The sequence below is a fragment of the Nematostella vectensis genome, chromosome 7 (assembly GCF_932526225.1).
Source record: "Nematostella vectensis chromosome 7, jaNemVect1.1, whole genome shotgun sequence".
Classification (NCBI taxonomy): domain Eukaryota; kingdom Metazoa; phylum Cnidaria; class Anthozoa; order Actiniaria; family Edwardsiidae; genus Nematostella; species Nematostella vectensis.
The window spans coordinates 14,368,679-14,387,838 of NC_064040.1; the positions used below are offsets into that span (position 1 = coordinate 14,368,679).

The following is a 19,160-nucleotide window of genomic DNA, read 5'->3' on the forward strand; positions in this document are numbered from 1 at the left end:
ACAACACAGGTAGCCCATCACTAGGGGGGGCACAGCACAGGTAGCCCAACACTAGGGCGGGCAAAAAACACAGCTAGCCCATCACAAGGGGTGCAAAACACAGATAGCCCATCACTAGGGGGCTAAAAACACAGGTAGCCCATCACTAGGGGTCACAACACAGCTAGCCCATCACTAGGGCGGGCAAAAAACACAGCTAGCCCATCACAAGGGGTGCAAAACACAGATAGCCCATCACTAGGGGGCTAAAAACACAGGTAGTACATATAAGGGCACACCGTCCATCACATCTTCACAGACTAGCTATTTTTTTAGATTTGAACACAGGTAGACCACCAGTCTCACATAAAGTTTGGAAGATCTATAAGAGAGATTGTATGTGCAAAACTGAGTTTGACATAAATTCTAGATTTTGCAAAGAATAATTAAGACTGTTGGAAGGGCACTCGGTAAATACATTCTAACAACCCTGCTATTCTCATTGCTATTCTCATTGCTATTCTAGTTAAAAAAATAAATACAACAACAAAAGTTGAGAAAAAATCACACGTAGATCAGTGCCGTTTATTCAAAGGTTCTTTAAAGGCCTTAAAGTGCATACACCTATTTCAAGCATAACATAGGAAGTAGGCTTGCTACTAACTCGTGTTTGATTTACTAAAAATATCCAAACATGTCCACTAACAACAAGCTAGAAAAGTACAGATTTTTTCTTTTTTTCTTTAGGTATCTTGCCCAGTCCATGCTCTCAAAAGCGGACCTCTTTGGTCCCCTGTGTACAGCACGCCCCCCCCCCTCACCACCACCCCCTTAGTTACGGGCCTTAAAATGGCTATTTAATTATAAGCATTTCCCCTCCCACACTACCACCCCCCCCCCCCCCCCCCCAAGTTGCGGGCTTCAAAATGGTCATTTAATGATAAGCATTCCTCTTTCTCACTACCACCTCCTTAGTTACGGGCTTAACAATGGCTATTTAATGATAAGCATTCCTCCCCCACACTACCAACCCCTTAGTTACGGGCCTTAAAATGGCTATTTAATTATAAGCATTTCCCCTCCCACACTACCACCCCCTTAGTTGCGGGCTTCAAAATGGTCATTTAATGATAAGCATTCCTCTTCCTCAATACCACCCCCTTAGTTACGGGCTTAACAATGGCTATTTAATGATAAGCATTCCTCTCCCCCACTACCACCCCCTTAGTTACGGGCTTAACAATGGCTATTTAATGATAAGCATTCCCCCTCCCACACTATCACCCCTTAGTTACGGGCTTAACAATGGCTATTTAATGATAACATTCCCCTCCCACATTACCACCCCCTTCGTTACGGGCTTTAAAATGGTCATTTAATGATAAGCATTCTCCTCCCACACTACCACCCCCTTAGTTACGGCCCTTAAAATGGCTATTTAATTATAAGCATTTCCCCTCCCACACTACCACCCCCTTAGTTACGGGCTTCAACATGGTCATTTAATGATACGCATTCCCCCTCCCTCACTATCACCCCCTTAGTTACGGGCTTAACAATGGCCATTTAATGATAAGCATTCCCCTCCCACACTACCACCCCCTTAGTTACGGGCTTCAAAATGGTCATTTAACGATAAGCATTCCCCCTCCCTCACTATCACCCCCTTAGTTACGGGCTTCAAAATGGTAATTTAATGATAAGCATTGCCCCCAAACCACCACTGGGTGGTACTTTCCTCCGTCGCAGACCCACTGAACCCTGTACTCATTTCTCCATCAGGACAATAATTGCCAAAGTTATTCTCATTATTCTGACTTCCTTGTTTTGCATTAAAAGGGCAGGTTGCAAAATACGGGTCAATGTGTAGTGGTTGTCTTAGATTTTGCCAGAAAGAAACCAGAATATCGCGCCCCTCAATACCGCGAATACTGATAAAATCTACCTTCTTACAATAATTTCTTCCTGTAAAACTGGTCAAATCGAGGTTGGAAATCTTTCCGCGGATGTAGTCTCTATACGACAGGGCGCTCCCCGGTTTGTAATTGGTGGTGGCTCGGAGGTGCGTCGAGTGGTCGCGTATAGCTGTCATGCGTTGCTTTGAGAATCTGAAGTCTTCCATATTCGGTGTCTCTTCGTTTGATGGACTGTCTAGCGTGTACCCCACTGTGCAAAAGGAGTCCTTGTTTCGATGCTTCCGTGCGAAGGATACGAGCAGTGTCCACGCCCACCCTGGTTCAGTAGAGAAGTCACAGAAGACTTCGTGCAGATGTCCCACCCCTGGAGTATGGATGAGATAAATTCCGTCTTCTGTTCTCCCTCGCTTTAGATAATCCAGGCAACTCCGACTTTCCTGTTGATTGAAAATGAACAATGTGACGTTTTTTTAAATAATCTAAGCGTTTCATACGTTTCACACGTGAGAAATATATCCCGTCAGTATGAAGATAAGGAATACTTCACAAAGCTTACAGTTATGCGTGCGAGTCACAGTATGTATTCACAGCACTGTTAATGAAAACGTTGCCCAATATATGTTAATAATATGCAAAGGAGAGGGACTCTCCATAGAAGTAGACATGGGTAATCGACCTATGATTTACGGTATAATATTAAAGCTGTCTTTTAAGGTGTATTCAACGATCGTTAGTAGTTCGAATCGCCTGAAGCTTGTGTACCGTCTGCAACTAACGGCAGTGTTATCTCTTAGGGTTAAAAAATTGCTTCGACCCCGACTTATGTACCTTGTGGTAGGTTTTGGTGATGACTATAACTTACCATGGTTTCGTTTTCCCTGTAGAGGGTAAAGGATGACTGTTACTTACCATGGCTTCGTTCTCTCTGTAGAGGGTAAAGGATGACTGTTACTTACCGTGGCCCTCGTTCACTATGTAAAGGGTAAAGGATGACTGTTACTTACCGTGGCTTCGTTCTCTATGTAAAAGGTAAAGGGTGACTGTTACTTACCATGGCTTCGTTCACTATGTAAAGGGTAAAGGATGACTGTTACTTACCATGGCTTCGTTCTCTATGTAAAGGGTAAAGGATGACTGTTACTTACCGTGGCTTCGTTCTCTATGTAAAGGGTGACTGTTACTTACCATGGCTTCGTTCTCCCTACAGAGGGTAAAGGATGACTTTTTCTTACCATTGCCGGTTCTCCCTGCATTAGGTTAAGGATGGCTATTACTTACCATGGCTTCGTTTTCCCTATAGAAGGAAAAGGAAGAGTTCTCCTGCAGTCTGTTTAACGCTCCATGGCTGTACCCATCGGAGGACAAGAGTTCACAAACATCTTGGCCATCTGGTACGATTCCGTGGTTGAACGAGAGGCATCGAGCTTGACTGGTGCAGAGCATAGCGCAGTCTATGTGACACATCACGTGATGCGTGGCTATAATTGATTCGTTTAGTCGCTTATCTGTTTAAAACAAAGAGAAAACCGTCCATTTAAGGGTGTACTGACATTAGTGTTGCTCAGTAAAGACGTTGCTACGCTGGTGGCGCGCATATACATAACACGGAATTCGTCATTCCAAGCTTTCCTGAAGTAAAAGCAATAAAAATATGCGTTTCAAGTTCCCAAAAAATGACTTCAAGTTGATCTCAGCCTTTTCGGGTGATGATATTTCCAATGTTTTGAAACGAAGATTTAGTCAAGCCAACCTTTTTTAAGCCAAAGTTTTCAATTTTCACTACCTGCGCGCGCTGCAAACACCGAACGCTCGCGCACGCATTGAAAATTTTATTTCAAAGTAGCGCGCGCTATATCAGAATTTTAAAATACTTTTTCAATTTTAATCATGACATTACGGATGCCGTTCTTTTAATGCATATATACCATGAAACACTATTGGATTTTGTTTTTAAACTTCATTTAAACACAGAAACAAGAACAAGCTAAGACCCAAGACGCTAAGATTTTTAAGAAAATTATAATTTGCTTATCGGGAAGCCGTAAAAACTTTCCCGTTAAAACTTACGGGCCCGGTAATTACCGGTTTTCTGTTTTTCTTTGTGAGTTATATTTCTTTTCGCCGTGAGTCATTTCTTTTTTCCTGGAGGTTTTTCTTGTCTCGGTGAGCTATTTCTTTTCTTCGTGAGCTATTTCTTTTCTCCTAGAGCTATTTCTTTTCGCCGTGACAGATATGGGCCACCGTACTTTCCAGAAGACCGATTAGAGTGTTGGGACTAAAGAAATGTTTTGGCTATGAAAGTTCGCAAACTGTTTGGACCCAAGCGAAACATTGAACTGCACACTAGCGATATAAAGAGGTTGCTTTGCCTCCACTAAATTTATTCTTTCGAGGTCAATAATAGCAGAGTGGATATTAAACTCTTTCTGTATTCGATTTTAAGAGAAAAAAAGACTATTCTCTTTATCATTTAAAAGATATTTACTCTTTATCATCTTTTTCCCTTTATTTGTATACAAGAAGCCCAAGAAACAACAAACTATAACCAATTTAGCAGTTTTATATGAATAACCAATTTCTACGTAATTTGCATAAAATCTGAAAAGCCACGAAATTGTACAATGGTCGGTAGTTCACTAAACAATCATAATACATAAGATTTAAGGGTTTGATTTGGTGAGATTTGTGAGATTTGGTTAAATCAGGACTTTATTATAACTGATTCGAATTGGTTGCTGAATTCGCTGCTAACTTTACTACTTGAATTAGCTGCTGAATTAGTTGCTAACTTCACCGCGGTCGTTTACTCCCAACGACAAAACACATACTTAAGTATCGGATAACTTCACTTACAATAAAATTAACTTACCGTCTCTCGAGCTATCTTTGCTTTATTTCGCTCTGTCTATTTTTTATTTTTTTTTTGGCTCTTTGGTTTATCCAACACGTAATTCATGAATAGACTGGCTAAATAATTACTGAATTTCAATAAAATAAAAAAAACCCCTAGATTTGCCGATTTGTGTAGAAAACTGGTACCCCAGTTGGCATCGGCACTTTTCGAAACAAGGACAAAGAACAAGTAGAAAAAGTCTCATTTTGTAGCAAAACTTCCATACCTTCGCAAAGTTGTTTACATTTTTTAGACGCACGGTGACAGCTAAATGTCAAATCGTTTGACAGAAAAGAAACCCGATTGGCTGGTAGGAAATCCCATAAAATGATGTTAGCCGTGACTGGCTTTCTTCTTGCCGGGTAGGGGAATGGTTTCCTCAGTGATCAAAACTCTCAACTCGACACAACTTGAAAATTACGCGATTTAATCGGCAAAAAAGCACCAAATAAAATAAATCGAGCATGAATATTTTGAAAAGTCTTTGTTACTGTGATAAGATAAGATCATAGATAAATTTTCTACTAGGTACAAGTTGAAAAACAAAGAATATCAAATATTTTCGTCCAAATAATAGATCTAGTTGTCATGCACGGTTTGGGCTCCCTGTTCACCCTCAACAAACAATTTCTAGCCCCCCCACCCCGCCAATATTCACATTATGATGAAAAGCTAAGGGTACTTATTAAAGAAGAGATGTCCAAAGATGGTTTTTGTTCTAATGTTCTATTTTCTCTTTTCCAGAAAAAACTTCACGTAAGAGCTGATCAAAGATTGTGGCAGCATAATTTAACTTTTAAATTTTGCAAACATAATTTCATTTCAGAAAATTCCTCAATTTTTCAAAATTACCAAATATAATTGTAACAATTTTGCTACATGGAAACTGAAACGGTGAATACTTTTAATCAATAAAAACCATTTCATTAAGCAAGTCTTCCACCTGCTATGTACTGTTTGTACAATTTTTAGATTAATGAAATTATTTCTCCTTTTATGTATCAAAAGTGAGAATCATTAACATTAAGATAACATTCTGTTGCTTACATAAAAACTGCTTAGTGGTTATTTTCCGAAAAGTATTCTAGACTTATCCGACCCGAAATTCAATCGAATAGATGGCAAATAGGTAACGCTACTCATAAGGCTTTAAGTTTATTGGATTTATTGGATACGCTGGTAATAAACCATTATTATATTGTTATTGTTATTATTATTATTATTATTATATTGTTATTATTATTATTATTATTATTATTATTATTATTATTATTATTATTATTATTATTATTATTATTATTATTATTATTATTATTATTATTATTATTATTATTATTATTATTATTATTATTATTATTCGTCTCGCCAGTTTGCTCCGCAGTGTTTTTCGGATGGTAAAAAATGACATTGCTTTTGGAATTGAAAAATATTTTTCTTGTGAAAATGAATATATGTACAAAGGCTGCATTCCTATGATATGTGCGATGTTTTAGAAACCTCTAATCATACAGCCCATAATATATAACCTACTACCACAGAGCTTTTTTCCTTCCCCAAAACATTTGTTAAAATCTGTTCGAAAGTTTAGAAAAGAAAGGTTTGGGATTTACGACAATGCGACGATGTAGTTTCAGAAACTTTACATCTGAAAAAGTCCCGTTCAAAGGTCCCGTTCAACTTATAGATATCAGTGTTTTTTGAGCTAGTAAAAAAAACGGAAGGTTTATCCGTAGAATTCTCTAGGAACGAAACATGCGTGTTATGTTGTCATATCGCTTTATAGATATATATAAAAATCCCTTTCATATTTATATTACAAGGTAGCTGTCCTTTGGGTGCCACAAAAACGATGGGAGGAAATGCTTTTTATCTCGACATTGCTACTTACCAACAAATCTGACGTAATGACCAAGTTTGCTATGCTCCAGTCGTAATATGGCATTTCCAAACGCTACTATCAGCCATGGGATTAGCAAATAAAATGCGTGAAGATTGTAAATTCTTCCCACATCCATCCTGCCACAAGCCCAACACCCTTGATTATTAACGTGACATCTGCTGCGCGAAGTAAAACAAGCTAAACAGTCTTTTATCTTGATAATTTATTTTCGTAAATTCTATTGGATTTGCAATGAAAAATTAACGTACCCCAAACAATACCTCCAACAAATACTGACAAAACTTTGTTATTAGCTCCCTCTTTTTCTTGCCCATCAGTTTGATCCTTCAAAGGGGAAGATGTCTGGATAAAAATTAAAACATACATAATCATGATATAGGTAAACGATTTAAACTAATTAGATGAATGATTGTGTATTTATGGTAGGCGTTCTAAAAACCTTCTATCACGAAATAAAATAAACATCTCCAGGAGTGACTAGATTAACACATCCATTACCACAGCGCCCCAGGAATCCCGTAAAATATAGACCCAACTCCAAAACATCAGAAATGCAAACTAAAAACATCACCAAACCCGGATACTCAAGGATTCATCAAAGTCATAAATGACCTTCATAAGCACATCAAGTAATGTAATTCCAAAGTTTAGGCGCGCATACAAAAAAGGCTCGGTCACCATAATTAGATGTTTAAGTGGTAGGCACCTTGATCTGACTTTTTGAAGAAGATCGAAGTGCGCGAGAAGGACAGTATTTGACTATTAATGCTAATATATCCATTTCAACTCAGTTGCTATTTTTAGGCCACATTGACAGAGATGCGGGCAAGTTCCTACCCGGGTTCCTGAGCTTCGAACGTGTCTCTATTTAGTGGCCAGCGAGCTTGAGACATGGCTCGTTGGCCACTAAATAGAGAGACGTTCGAAGCTTTTGAACCAGGTTAGCAAACTCCTCACCCATTGTTATTTTATTTTTATAAGTCTTTTTTCCCCAAAGCCAAACAAAACATTTCCAGGTCTAAGGAACCCATAATACGCCTGAAAACAATTTTTCAATAAGGTTGGGTGTCAAAAAAGTTACACATTGGAGAGCACGAGGCCATTCGCTAGAAAATTCCTTTCTTACTCGAACAAAGATAGTATCCTATTGAATATGATATTCTATTGGAGAAACTTCAACACTATGGCTTTCGCGGAATAATATCGAACTGGTTTGCAACTTACTTAAGAAATCGAAGACAGACTACAGAGCTGAATGGTTTTGTTTCTGAACAGAATTATGTAGACTGTGGAGTGCCCCAGAGGTCTATATTGGGCCCACTGCTCTTCTTGATATACGTCAATGATATTCAGTACTCGTCGACTAAATTCAGCTTTTTCCTCTTTGCCGATGACACTAACATTTTATACGCCGACAAAAACTTAAACTCTCTAGAGACTGTCATAAATAATGAACTTAATAATGTATATGAATGGTTAACAGCTAACAAACTGACTTTAAATATTAAGAAATCGAATTATGTTATATTTCGCCCTTACCAAAAACTGCTTCCTTTTAAACCAAAAATAAAGATATTCGATAATGATAAAAAATCTAGATCGAGCCTTGAGTGTAAGAATTTTGTCAAGTATCTCGGAATGCTTCTTGATGAGAATCTCTCCTTTAAAAATCATATAAATCAAATTACAACTAAAATAAGTAAAACAGTTGGACTTATCGAAAAAATTAGACATTTTCTTCCACGCAATGTACTTTTACAAATATACAAGTCCTTAATTGAGCCATATATATCTTACGCAATATCAGTTTGGGGATCGGCTGACAAATGTCATACGAATAAAATTCTTTTATTGCAAAAGCGAGCTCTGCGATTCATATACTTTGCTAAACGATGAGACCATGCAGTCCCGCTCTTCCTTGATGCAGATATTCTACCAATAAATTTTCTTTATTTCGAAAAAAATATGCAACCTTATGCATGATGTTCGAAATTGTATAGCACCAACATTGTCGAACTTTTCACAGATACTAAAAAAGTTCATTCATATAACACTAGATCATCGACATCTAATAATTTCTATATCAAACATGCAAAACTCCAGCTCCAATACAAATCATTTTCCAGGCTTGGCGCAAGACTATGGAATGAGCTACCAGCTTCCCTAAAAGATGATGGCAAAAAAGCATTTAAAACGAAATTACATCAAAGTCTTAAAGCAGATTGATGACTACGTCTATATCTCCCATATAGTTTGCTGGCGCGCTCTTCAGATAAGGCAGTCAGTCACGCGCAAACCGGCTCCTGAAATTCAGCTTTATTTTTGCGCTTTCCATTGACGGCCAAATCTGAAAAGTTGTTGATTTCTTAATAAGGTCATCGTGCTCAAGAAGCCAGCGGCTGGACTTACACGATTCAGGATTTGAGAAGTTTTACAAGTTCTTTTAAAAGTTTCTCCGTTGAACGTTGTAGTTTTTCGCGGCTTGCGCAGCTTTCGGCTTGTCTTCGTTAGTTCGCGCGGACAAACACAGATTCGTCAGGGACAACAGACAACCGACTCCATCCTCGAGCTGACCGCTGAATTCTGACTGAACGCGCTGTTCTTAGTGAGAGCGCTCACGATGGTTTGGCATTGGAAGCTCCTCACTTTGACATTCCTGTGTTTGGTGCTGCGAGGGATAAATGATGATTTTGCATTGGAAGCTCCTCACTTTGACATTCCTGTGTTTGGTGCTGCGAGGGATAAATGATGATTTTGCATTGGAAGCTCCTCACTTTGACATTCCTGTGTTTGGTGCTGCGAGGGATAAACGATGATTTGGCATTGGAAGCTCCTCACTTTGACATTCCTGTGTTTGGTGCTGCGAGGGATAAACGATGATTTGGCATTGGAAGCTCCTCACTTTGACATTCCTGTGTTTGGTGCTGCGAGGGATAAATGATGATTTGTCGTTGGAAGCTCCTAACTTTGACATTCCTGTGTTTGGTGCTGCGAGGGATAAATGATGATTTGGCATTGGAAGCTCCTCACTTTTACATTCCTGTGTTTGGTGCTATGAGGGATAAATGGCAGTCATGACAATAACTCTATGTTACTCCGAGCTTCAAATGACCTAATTATAAATGATACACCGCAATTTCACTTCAGACGACTACACAAGTCTACTCCATCGTCGTTCACTGCCCCGGCTCGTGTTTGTTTAGACTTACTTAGAAACGCCTCCATTGCACTACTACTGGTCTGAATTTAAATGACGTCCAGCTTAATCCAGGTCCACAAGCTACAAATCACGCTACTAACGTCCATCTGCCATGCATTCCACTGTCCAAAAATGGTGTAAGAATATGTCATTGGAACGCGAGGAGCTTCAATAATGATAAATACGAGCAAATAAAAGAAATCCTTACACACCCTCGTACGGAGATTGATGTGATGATTATTACCGAGACATGGCTGAATTCCTCACACACGAACGAAGAATATGGGATCCCTGGATATCATATTGAGCGGAAAGATAGAACTAGAAAGGAAAGGGGAGGAGTAATGATGTACGTATCTCACGCTATGGCTCATACCCGTTTACCAACTCTAGAATCAAGTGACACAGAGCTCCTTTGCACTCAAATGATACCGTGCAAGTCCAACTGCCCAATTATTATTGCCGGAGTCTATCTTGTGCCTGATTCAACTGCTGAAATGGATGCTAAGCTAGAAGGTCTCATAGAAAAAATGTACATCACCAACAAAGAAGTGCTACTACTGGGGGATCTCAACATCAACTTCCTCAAACAGCAAAACCACAAGCATCGTCTAATCAAGTTCCTCACCAGCCTTGGTTTCACTCAAACCATCAATGAAGTGACTCCTCCAGAGAGCCAGGCTTGCTTGGATCACGTTTACATTAACCAGCCACAGGGCACCACAAAGACCAAGGTATGCAACATCGGACTATCAGATTATTTACCAGTGTGCGTTGTGCGCAGATACAAAAAGAAACAAGATCGCGCAGCAGATAAAAACCATGTCTATATTTCCTACCGTGACTGCAAGAAGCTGGATGAGGAGGCCTTCCTAAAAGACCTTGATGAGGCCCCGTAAAGTGTGCTGGACACCTTTGATGACCTTGATGACGCTGTGGATTATTGGAATCTGACTTTCCTAAGTATCGCTGATATACATGCTCCTCTTATTAGAAAGCGTGTAAAGAAACAAAGCCAACCACAATGGATGACGCCTGAACTCTACGCAGCCATTAGAGACCGCGACAGGCTGCTAGAGAGAGCCCGAAAGTGTAATTGTGGCTCAGATGCGTGGGAAACTTTTATATCAGCTCGAAATAACGTTTTTCAATCCATCCCAGAAGCTAAACGAAATCATTTCAACAAGTCATTTGAACAGAGTTCAACGGCAAAGGAATTCTGGAGACATCTAAAAATTGCTATCGGGCAGACAAGTAAACCGTCACCTTCGCAACTAAGAGCCAATGCAAGTAACACACCCACCATCACAGATCCACGTGAAATAGCTAATGCATTTAACGAGTTTTTTGTTTCCGTTGCTGCCACCTACAGAAATAGCAATGTCAACATGAGAACGCTGTCAACCTCAGATTTCGAAAAGTTAAAAGGGTTTGTTGATAGCAAAATCCCGAGTGGCACTAAATTTGAAATACCCAACGTCATGCAAGAATTTGTGCAAGGTTATCTTCTTCAACTACAAACGTGTAAAGCCACAGGTTTGGACGATATAAGTGCTCGCCTTTTAAGGGCTGCAGCCCCAGCCATAGCTCCATCGTTGACTAAGATCATCAACCAAAGTATAAAACTGGACGATTCCCTGCGCGCTGGAAAGAGGCGAAAGTCTGCAAAGTTATTGAATGACACATACACGTTTGCTTATATGAATACCTAAACAGCCAAAAGCTATTAAGTAGTAACCAGTCAGGTTTCCGTCCCTATCACCCGTGCGATACTGCCCTAGTAAAGTTGATTGACTATCTCATTGGAAATATGGATCAGGAACTAATATCTGGCTTGAAACTCATAGACTACCGAAAGGCGTTTGATTTAGTAGACCATGACACGCTTATTAAGAAGCTCTCCATATATGGCGTCTCTGGAAAGTCACTAGATTGGTTCAAGTCTTATCTAGAAGACCGAAAACAGAAAGTCACAATAAGTGGTCAGCTATCAGATTCGAAGCCCATTACTGCAGGCGTTCCCCAGGGCTCGATTTTAGGTTCCTTAATGTTTATCCTGTTTATTAATGACTTACCACTTGAAGTCTCCAACAACGCACTCGAGATATATGCAGATGATACAACACAAGTCGCAAGTGGAAGTAGCGTTAGTGAGGTTGAGTCTATTCTTACTGAAGAGCTAAAAAAGGTGAATGGATGGGCGTATGAAAACAAAATGGTTTTGAACCAAAGCAAAACCAAATCAATGCTTATCTGTAGCAAGCCAAAGTTGCGCACATTGACAGGAAAGGATTTGACAGTCAGCACAGAAAATGGCCAGCTTGAATGTGTCAATGAAGTTAAACTGCTTGGCATAAGATTAGACAACTCCTTAACCTGGGACAACCACCTCAATTACATTCACAATAAGATCTCCAAGCGACTAGGCTTGTTAAAAAGGACAAATAAATTCCTGTCACTTAAAGCAAGAACCCTGTTCTACCATTCGCTCATACAGCCAATATTAGACTATGGTGCTATCGTCTGGGGCTAGACCAAAAAGCAACACATCGACGATATGGTCAAGTTCCAGAAACGATGTGCGCGGGTTATCCTCGATAAGAAATGGGATGCACCTTCAAAACCACTTTTTAAAGAACTAAATATTGTCCCATTCGACAAAAGAATAATCTACCTACAACTTGTTTTGCTCTTTAAGGCAATGAACAGAGATATGTTCGTTAAGTGTAGTGATGTACATAACAAGAACACTAAAAATGCAGCAAACCATAACTTAGTACTTCCAAAGGCTCGGACTACATTAGCAAAAAACAGCTTTAAGTTTGTAGCAGCTAAAAGGTGGAATGCATTGCCACTAGAAATCAAAGAAGCCAAGTCAAGCCTTCTCCGCAAAACTAAGAGAATACATCACAACACTGTAAATAAGTTTATAAATCAGCAAAGGATTGTTATTGTAAATAGTTTCGTCAAAGATTTCGCTGTAAACAGATTTGTTAATAGCTTTTATTTATTTTGTTTCTGTTGAGGGCCATGCGTACATTATCATTGTGATATGAAGTGAATCCCTCATTAAAAAGGGCATCTATCTATCCATCCATCCATCCATCCATCCATCCATCCATCCATCCATCCATCCATCCATCCATCCATCCATCCATCCATCCATCCATCCATCCATCCATCCATCCATCCATCCATCCATCCATCCATCCATCCATCCATCCATCCATCCATCCATCCATCCATCCATCCATCCATCCATCCATCCATCCATCCATCCATCCATCCATCCATCCATCCATCCATCCATCCATCCATCCATCCATCCATCCATCCATCCATCCATCCATCCATCCATCCATCCATCCATCCATCCATCCATCCATCCATCCATCCATCCATCCATCCATCCATCCATCCATCCATCCATCCATCCATCCATCCATCCATCCATCCATCCATCCATCCATCCATCCATCCATCCATCCATCCATCCATCCATCCATCCATCTATCTATCTATCTATCTATCTATCTATCTATCTATCTATCTATCTATCTATCTATCTATCTATCTATCTATCTATCTATCTATCTATGACTAATGAACAACTTTGATATATTCCTCCAACAAACATTGCTCTCTACAGGAAAACTAAACTCCTCCCATTGTGTACCTGTTCGTCTTGCTCGTCCTGTGTTTGTTATTTCTGAAATTATTGTAACTATTATTGTAACTATTATTTAAGCTGAACCGCCTAGATTAGTCTGTTCTATTAGCGGGTGAGCACATAAAAGAAACAATAATGTATTTATGTACAATAAAGTTGAAGTTAAACTTAGTTACAGGCTTCAAAATGGTCATTTACACCTTTTGCTGTTCAATAACGGGAAAGGGACATTCATTTGTGCCAAACGTTGTATCGTTAACGTGCATTGTACGTTCATCAACATCGCACGAAACATCCTTAGCGTGACTCGACTTTCAATAACAATGATTGAATATGTGCGAACTTTAAATAGCATCAACGGACAATCAATAACGCAATTGAGCATTTATTCGGGATGGAATGAACATTCTTTTGCAGGCAATCGAAAATTCAATTACAGGTTTGGACAATCAGTAGCGTTTATTGACAATCAGTTATAAAAAATAGAAAATTCATTAGGCAATCAATAAGCCTTTTCAGACAATCATGCTCATCAATGTGACATTCATAAATGTGGTTTAACAACCATTTATCCGATTTAAACCAAACAACAAGGAAAAATAAAATTTCATTAGAGTTACTATTTTTCTCTTTTCTTTAAACAGTGGGCTCCTAAAATTAAGAGAAATATAGAACTATAAATATTTTTTAACAAAAAACAAGACAAACAACACTTTTTGTGGATAGTTTATAAAAGCAAAAAATATATACTCACTCGTTCGCTATAGAAAAACAGAAAACGTTTGTATGAAAAATGCCGCAAAGAAACCCCTCGAACACAGGGAAGAGCTAGAAGAGAGGAGGGAGAGCGTACCGTCAAGTATGTGGTCAAGTTGAAAGTTGAAGAAATATCACAGTCACTTTTGCTATTTCGCCCTAACGGTCTTATCTTCCACTTTTCTATCATCGGGGGGATGAATGCACAGAGATTCAACGACTTCACAAACACGACGGAATCTTTACCCCAACGAAAACGTCATTTTTAAGTGGTGGAAGCGAAGCTATTCAGGACTTTTGGCGGTAGCGGGGTTGTGTCACTCGCTAATCGTTAATAGCTTACTAATCGACGACGCAAGTGTAACCCATAGCCAATCATGACTCTTCTAATATCAAAACACTTGGCCAATCAAATCAAACGTTTTAGCGAAAAAGCCCGCGATTTGTCAGCGGTTTTCCAAACAATGTAAAAAAAAACATGGCGGCCGTAGTCGAATTCTTTGAAGGCTAAGACTATGATTTAACGTCATTCCTGCCTTTCTTGCCAATTAAAAATCGAGCCACATTCGATAAATAGCTATCTGAATGCAAGGTTTCGCTTCAAAGTCCGTTCGTTATCAGTTCAACTTTCACGAAATATCATGTTGTCAACAGACTTACGAAACGCCACTTAAGAGCCATTTCCACTTCCCCTCTACTACTGCTGGCTGTGCACCAAATTCTTTGTTTATTTCTTCTTGCATGCATGCTTGCTGACCATAGCTTCGTTCTCCCAGTAGAGGGTAAAAGATTACTGTTACTTACCATGGCTTCGTTCTGCCAGTAGAGGGTAAACGATTACTGTTACTTACCGTGGCTTCGTTCTGCCAGTAGAGGGTAAACGATTACTGTTACTTACCGTGGCTTCGTTCTCCCAGTAGAGGGTAAAAGATGACTGTTACCATGGCTTCGTTCTCCCTGTAGAGGGTAAAAGATGACTGTTACTTACCATGGCTTTGTTCTCCCAGTAGAGGGTAAAAGATGACTGTTACTTACCATGGCTTCGTTCTCCCAGTAGAGGGTAAAAGATGACTGTTACTTACCATGGCTTAGTTCTCACAGTAGAGGGTAAAAGATTACTGTTACTTACCGTGGCTTCGTTCTCGCTGTAGAGGGTAAAAGATGACTGTTACTTACCATGGCTTCGTTCTCCCAGTAGAGGGTAAAAGATTACTGTTACTTACCATGGCTTCGTTCTGCCAGTAGAGGGTAAAAGATGACTGATACTTACCATGGCTTCGTTCTGCCAGTAGAGGGTAAAAGATGACTGTTACTTACCATGGCTTCGTTCTCGCTGTAGAGGGTAAAAAATGACTGTTACTTACCATGGCTTCGTTCTGCCAGTAGAGGGTAAAAGATGACTGTTACTTACCATGGCTTCGTTCTCCCAGTAGAGGGTAAAGGATGACTGTTACTTACCATGGCTTCGTTCTGCCAGTAGAGGGTAAAAGATTACTGTTACTTACCATGGCTTCGTTCTCCCAGTAGAGGGTAAAAGATTACTGTTACTTACCATGGCTTCGTTCTGCCAGTAGAGGGTAAAAGATTACTGATACTTACCATGGCTTCGTTCTGCCAGTAGAGGGTAAAAGATGACTGTTACTTACCATGGCTTCGTTTTCGCTGTAGAGGGTAAAAGATGACTGTTACTTACCATGGCTTCGTTCTCCCTGTAGAGGGTAAAAGATGACTGTTACTTACCATGGCTTCGTTCTCCCAGTAGAGGGTAAAGGATGACTGTTACTTACCATAGCTTCGTTCTCCCTGTAGAGGGTAAAAGATGACTGTAACTAACCATGGCTTAGTTCTCCCAGTAGAGGGTAAAAGATTACTGTTACTTACCATGGCTTCGTTCTCCCAGTAGAGGGTAAAAGATGACTGTTGCTTACCATGGCTTCGTTCTCCCTGTAGAGGGAAAAGGATGACTTTTACTTACCATGGCTTCGTTCTCCCTATAGAAGGTAAAGAAAGGTAAAGGTAAAGTAAGTTTAGCAATGGTTTGGCACTTGCAGTGTCTTTCCCATAAGTGCGGGCAAAAAAAATTAATCTGACAAAATGATTTTGTTTTGTTTGCAAACTTTTCAAGTTCGTTTTGAAAGTGCTACCCCATGCTAATATGCTATATGAAATATGTGGATAGACCAGATTGTAATAGATTTGCTTCAATTGTTGGATAGAAAGATAGGAAATGTGATTTTTCCATGTAAGATGCTCGTCTATCATTACTCCTAGGTATTTAATGTACTTCTTACGTTCCAACAATTGATCAGATCCATCTGAATTTTTAAATCGAAAATAATAGGAGTATCTTTTTTTCTCGATGATTTGATTATCATTTAATTTGTTTTTGTCATATTTATAGAAACCTTATTAACGTGGCACCAGTTTTCCACCTTGGCAAGCTCCGTATTCATCAAATTCTCTAGTGCTATAAGATCGCTGGAAGAGGCGAAAACATTGGTGTCATCTGCGAATATTTTAAAACTTAGCTTGTCAGAGGAATGTGGCAGATCGTTTATGTAGATTAGGAATAGAAGCGGACCTAGTGTACTTCCTTGCGGAATACCACAAAGCATTGTCAGCTCAGAAGACCTGACCCCACCCAAGTCAAGATATTGTTTTCTGTCAGTTAGGTAATTAGTAGACCACTTGAGTGTCAATCCCCTTATCCCATAGGCCTCTAATTTATCTAGTAAAATGCCATGGTTAACTGTATCGAAAGCCTTCGAGAAATCTAAAAATACACCACAGGTATACATATTATTGTCGATCGCTTTTCTAAGAGTGTTTATTATTTCGGTTATAGCCAATGAAGTTGAGTAACCTTTCCGAAATTCAAATTGACATTCGTAAAGTATGTTCTGTTTTTCTACATAGTTAATGATTTGTTGATAAACAAGCTTCTCAAGTACTTGAGTGAAAGTTGACAGAGTTGAAATTGGTCGAAAATTAAATGGATCCGTGATTTCACCACCCTTGTCCACAGGGGTGATTTTAGATATTTTGAGTATATCAGGTACCACACCCTGCTGCAATGATTGATTAAGTATGGTGGTTAAACTGTCACTAATGTGACTAGACGCAAGTATAATACAGCGCCTTGGTACGCCAATTGACGATACTTTAAGGTCCAATCCATATAGCAAGTCGTACACTTCGTTGACAAGAATGGCGCGAAAACTGAAGCTATCACGAAAAGTACGTTTTATGTACTGTTTTGGCTGTTGGGTACTATGTGGAATCTTGTTCGCGAGGTCTTGACCTACATTAATCAAATGCGTATTTAAGTGGTGTGCAATACTGGCTTTGTCAGTATAACACTTGTTGTAATAGATTAATTTCGTAATTGGCGGTAGACTGGTACTATTTTTCCGGTTTATCAGTAAACCTATTAATTTCCAAGTTGTTTTGAGGTTGCCACTATTCAATTTAAATTGATTCTCAAAGTACACTTTTTTGGCAGCCTCTTTTACACGATTTCATTTGTTGTTGTAGATTTTATAGAATCTAACTTTACTCGAATCGTTACTGAGAAAGTGCGTTATGAAAAGTTTTTGTCTTTGTTTTATCGAATTAAGTACTGCCTTAGTAAGCCATGGTTTTGCTTGCTGTTTAATTTGTTTATTGGTTCGTTTACGTAACGGTGCATGTTTATCCGTTAGAGATTGCAGCGCACTGATTACTTTATTAATGCTATCATTAACATCGTCAGTTACAAATTGTTGAAAATCAATTAACCCAAGATTGCTTATAAACAAGTCATTGTCAAAATGCGAGAAATCACGGAAGTACTTATTGTCTTTACGAAAGGGAAGTTTATTTGTGACTGTACAAAAAACAGGCAAATGATCAGTGATACCTACTAAACATATCCCCGCCTTAGCAATTTTTTGCGGTACATTGGTATAAATATGGTCGATAAGGGTTGCGCTGTGATCGGTAATTCTTGTGGGCTTCGTGATCAATGGCATGAAACCCAAATCAAATAGCATATCTAAATAATCTGTTGTTTGTGTGTCTCTATTGTAGTGTAAAAGGTCTATGTTCGCATCGCTTAGAACAAAAGTCTCTTTACCCCTTTTGTTGGAGTTATCTAAAATCTCTTGCAGCATATTATGAACGTTTTCACAATCATACAATGGATGTCTATAAAGGAGGCCAATGAAAACGTTCTTTTGTTTGGCCCTTGTTATTTTAATCCAACAAGATTCAATGTCGCCCTCAGCTATTTCTAAATCACGCCTTCTAATGAAATCTAATTCATGCGATATGTAAATCCCGACTCCGCCTGCATGAGCCGGTGAGTTTGTATTCACAAAAACATAACCTGGAATATTAATGTTATAAGCATTATTATCTGTAAGTTTTGTTTCTGAAATCGCAATTATGTCCGGAGCACTTTTAACAGTCAAAAGAACATCTTCTAACGACGTTAAGTTCGCCGATAGGCTGCGCATATTCAGATGGATCATAGAAAAGCCGCAGTGCTTGTTTGCATGGAAGAGATTTCCAGAGCGTTTGATTGAATAATATTGCGATTCTATGTTCTCATTGTATAGGCTATCGTGAGTCTCCCTTTCGTTTTCTGGGCTGACAATGATATCTTTAAATAAATCTATATTATCAATAAGGATTTGATGTGATCGATGTACCCACCCACCAGTAATCTTAAGAAACTCCTGGGAGTCCAAGGTGAAAAATGGAAGCTCCGAGAGCGAATTTATACGACTAGTCGAATCCATCACAAAAATAAGCAAAGTATTCAGACATTAAAACTGTTGATTTTGTATATGGACTTACTTGTTACG

At 39.1% G+C, this 19,160-nt stretch overlaps 1 protein-coding gene across 2 annotated transcripts; it reads right to left on the reverse strand.

The window, feature by feature from the left end:
• Positions 1-900: 900 nt before the first annotated feature.
• Positions 901-16,309, reverse strand: LOC125568375. Of its 2 annotated transcripts, none has more exons than XM_048730533.1 (3): positions 16,195-16,309; positions 3,174-3,400; positions 901-2,332 (listed from the first exon to the last, which is right to left on the reverse strand). In XM_048730533.1, exons 2-3 carry the CDS (start codon positions 3,357-3,359, stop codon positions 1,673-1,675), a joined length of 846 nt encoding a protein of 281 aa, XP_048586490.1. In that variant the 5' UTR covers positions 3,360-3,400; positions 16,195-16,309; the 3' UTR covers positions 901-1,672. The 2 variants fall into 2 exon arrangements, with proteins under 2 accessions (XP_048586490.1, XP_048586489.1); XM_048730532.1 differs by lacking the exon at positions 16,195-16,309 and adding an exon at positions 6,677-12,947.
• Positions 16,310-19,160: the final 2,851 nt, after the last annotated feature.

Excerpts from the sequence above, each read along its gene's own strand:
- LOC125568375 (XM_048730532.1), bottom strand. The coding sequence starts at position 6,803 with ATGGATGTGGGAAGAATTTACAATCTTCACGCATTTTATTTGCTAATC. Across the intron at positions 3,401-6,676 it reads TCATTACGTCAGATTTGTTG|ATAAGCGACTAAACGAATCA; the intron begins GTAAGTAGCAAT and ends TGTTTTAAACAG. Across the intron at positions 2,333-3,173 it reads ATAGGGAAAACGAAGCCATG|GAAAGTCGGAGTTGCCTGGA; the intron begins GTAAGTAATAGC and ends TTCAATCAACAG.